Here is a 3,142-nt window from a genome sequence, read left to right on the forward strand (position 1 = left end):
AAACTTGAAAGATCTAAACCTCAAACAACCACTTAAGTCTACATGGACAAGCTTTTTTAGACATTCAATGCGAGTTTGAAGTTCTACCAATTTACGACATTCTTTAATATCTAACTTCATGAGATTTGGAGTCATCCCAAGGTCAAGGGTTCTCAAATTTGAATAGCTAATTTTGAGTTCAGCGAGCTTTTGACATTCATTGTCCATGTGAAGTTCTTCCAAACAATAAGACCATTGAAGATCTAACTTCTCGATATCCGGAGTCAGCCCAATGTCAAGGGTCCTCAACTTTGAATTAGTAACTAGTAAGCATCTGAGATTCAGGCATTTATCGGGAAAGTGAAGTTTTCCAAATTGTTGCATTCAACAAGAATCAACCGTTCAAGATTTGGAGCAAACCCAAGGTCAATGGTCCTCAACCTTGAACCTTTAAGGTCAACATATGTGAGCTTTAAACATCCAGCAGTCATGTGGATTTCTAGCAAATCATTACATTCTTGAAGAGTCAAGGTCTCGAGATTTGGAGTAAGCCCAAGGTCAAAGGTACTCATCATTGAATGACTGAGGTCAAGGAATATGAGCTTGTTAAGGACCTAAAATAAGCAAAAAGAAAAATGAATATAGTGTAATAACAAAACAATGTATGTATAGCATTATAATGAATCATGTAAAACAATCAATCAATCATAATTTTACCTTTCTTTGTCCCCCTTCCCAAAGTTGTACCATTCTGCTGCCATCCATCTCCAGTGCAACAAGTTTATTTGCTTGAAATCTTGTGGGTAAAGACCTAAAAGGCTAACCGCTCCAACGCAGATATCGTAAAGCATTTGGGAAGTCTGGACTGACTATACTGAACTCCAAGTCACTGGAACAATATCCACAGACAGAAAGAAATCTAAGTTCCTTCATCTTTCTCAGACGTTTTATAAAAATATGATGATTGAATGTGTTAGTGTGGAATAGCATACATCTTGTTTCTTTAGTCCCCTGCAATCCAAAAGAAGTCGCCATGATTGTGTCGCATTAACTATAGATGTGTTAGTTTTTCACAACATATAAGCAAACTTGATCCTTACCAAATCATTAGCCAATATATCTTCAATTTCATCGATTTTCCACAATCAGCTATGTTTATGAGGCTTATCGGGGTTTGAGTGACAAACAATATTCCTACCCATTTCCACAACATGATCATGCATGCCCACCCACTCGTCACTGTAAGAATTACAAATAATAGTTATGAGAGATTTTTGCTCAAGAACTCGTAAACCAATTCTAGCATGAAATCCACAACTTTCAAGAGCTCTGATTGCATTGTCTTTCTCCCAACCTTTCAGGTTGCATGCAGTATCTAAGAATATTTCATTGTAATCTTCGTCGAGACTGATATAGCTTAATTCCGATTTTTTCAAAGTCTCTGTTAACGGAATCGTTTTTAGTTGTTCTAGGGCATCTATCCATTCAAGCTCATTTTTACGACAAAGAGAAGAACCTAAAACTTTGATCGTTAAGGGAAGTCCAGTAGCATAGCATACAACTTCTCTTGATAGGTCTTCATACCTTGGAGATGGAACCTCACTCCCAAATGCATACTGATGGAAGAGGCAAAATGATTCCTCATCCGATAACAGAGAGACATCACAAATGAACTCCACTCGGTGTGCTACAAGAACTTGCCCATCTTTGTTGTAATGATAATTCTACTACCTGTCTTAAAACAATTAGATTCACCGGCTAACGCCTCAAGGTGGTCTATACAATCCACATCATCTAGAACAACAAGAACCTTTCTATCACGCATCAACCTCATCGTCAGGTGTTTTTGGCCATTGTTTTCGTCTATTCCGGTGACGACAGCCTCTTGAGAGGTGGCTGAATATGAGCATGTTCGAGTATTTTGGTTGTTTTTGGTATTTGTGGTGTAGTATGCGAGTTATTTTGCCAGAAAAACCCACTGCCAGTCTGCCTCTGCCACCACCATGAGGTGGTGGCTGCCACCGTTTGCTGCCGCTACCAGCCATTGTGTAGAGGTGGATGTGTGCGTGTAGTATGGTGTGTGAGTGTGAGTGTTTTATTGATAAATATTGTATCAATTTTCTTAGTCAAAAGTGAAGAAGATCGCCACCACCATCGTGAGGTGGTGGCTGGCGCCGTGAGCCGCCGTCGACCACCATTGCCTGAGGTGGCAGTGGGTGGTGCCTGACTTGGTGAAACCCTAACCAACCTAAAACTTAGCTTTTGGGCCTAATTGGCGTGTTTTGGGTTAGAAACCCTAATTAGGGTCTAGAAAATCCTAATCTTGGAGATTTTAATTTGGACTTACCGGGACCCACATTTTGGACCATTAGATTGGAATTATGAATTACGCTCGACCACACTGTATGATTGACCTAACAGATTGATGGACTTAATGGATTAAGTCCTTAATGGTGTAACAACCATAGATTTTACGCCAAATTCAAACTTTTTAAATCATAAATAAAAAAACCAAATAGTATTGTTTACAAAATGTTTTCAAATCATTTCCCATCAGAGTGTCCCAAAAATCATAACATAAGGATGAGGAGTGGTACGGTTACGCCTTCGCCTTTCCGTGACCTCCTGAAGTACCTGAAACAGTAAACCGAAAACTATAAGCCTGAGGGCTTAGTGAGCTACCCCCAAAATACCAATACCACACTGACAATACCATATCAGTAATAATCAACCAATCAACATATACTAGGCCATCGGCCTGACTGGACCGCCCTGTTGGGCCTACAGTCTGTCTGAATCTATCCCGAGCCTTCGGCATGACTGGTCCGCCACGTGGGCCTACAGTCTTCCCGGACCGCTCATAGGGTATATTGGCCTTCAGCACAAAGCAGGACCGCCTCAACCCAACCACAAGCAAATAACCATGTACACATATAATAGGTAATCACATAACAGTCCATAGACAAACAAATCGATCTAGCAGATCATAAGGCATGGCAACATCCTAACCAGGATACCAACCTAACCGGTCACTAACATAACATCATCCTATATACCAGGACACCGACCTAAACCAGGTCACTAACATAATACTGTCCTAATTACCAGGATGTCGATCTAATCATATCAATAAGCACATCAACTCGTACATGTACAAATATCA

At 40.2% G+C, this 3,142-nt stretch overlaps 1 protein-coding gene across 1 annotated transcript; it reads right to left on the reverse strand.

The window, feature by feature from the left end:
- Positions 1-1,124: 1,124 nt before the first annotated feature.
- On the reverse strand, positions 1,125-2,024 carry LOC145099534 (TMV resistance protein N-like). The gene is made up of 3 exons (XM_079037096.1): positions 1,970-2,024; positions 1,711-1,875; positions 1,125-1,666 (listed from the first exon to the last, which is right to left on the reverse strand). The coding sequence occupies exons 1-3, from the start codon at positions 2,022-2,024 to the stop codon at positions 1,125-1,127; spliced, it is 762 nt and encodes a 253-aa protein (XP_078893222.1).
- Positions 2,025-3,142: the final 1,118 nt, after the last annotated feature.

This window comes from Lactuca serriola, chromosome 4 (assembly GCF_051521515.1).
Source record: "Lactuca serriola cultivar US96UC23 chromosome 4, Lser_US96UC23_V15, whole genome shotgun sequence".
Lineage (NCBI taxonomy): Eukaryota > Viridiplantae > Streptophyta > Magnoliopsida > Asterales > Asteraceae > Lactuca > Lactuca serriola.

Bases quoted from the DNA above. Each gene is read 5' to 3' on its own strand.
- LOC145099534 (XM_079037096.1), bottom strand. From the start codon at position 2,024: ATGGCTGGTAGCGGCAGCAAACGGTGGCAGCCACCACCTCATGGTGGT. The intron at 1,876-1,969 runs GCAGACTGGCAG...GCTCATATTCAG, and splicing joins ACCTCATGGTGGTGGCAGAG to CCACCTCTCAAGAGGCTGTC. The intron at 1,667-1,710 runs GTAGTAGAATTA...AAGTTCTTGTAG, and splicing joins ATCTAATTGTTTTAAGACAG to CACACCGAGTGGAGTTCATT.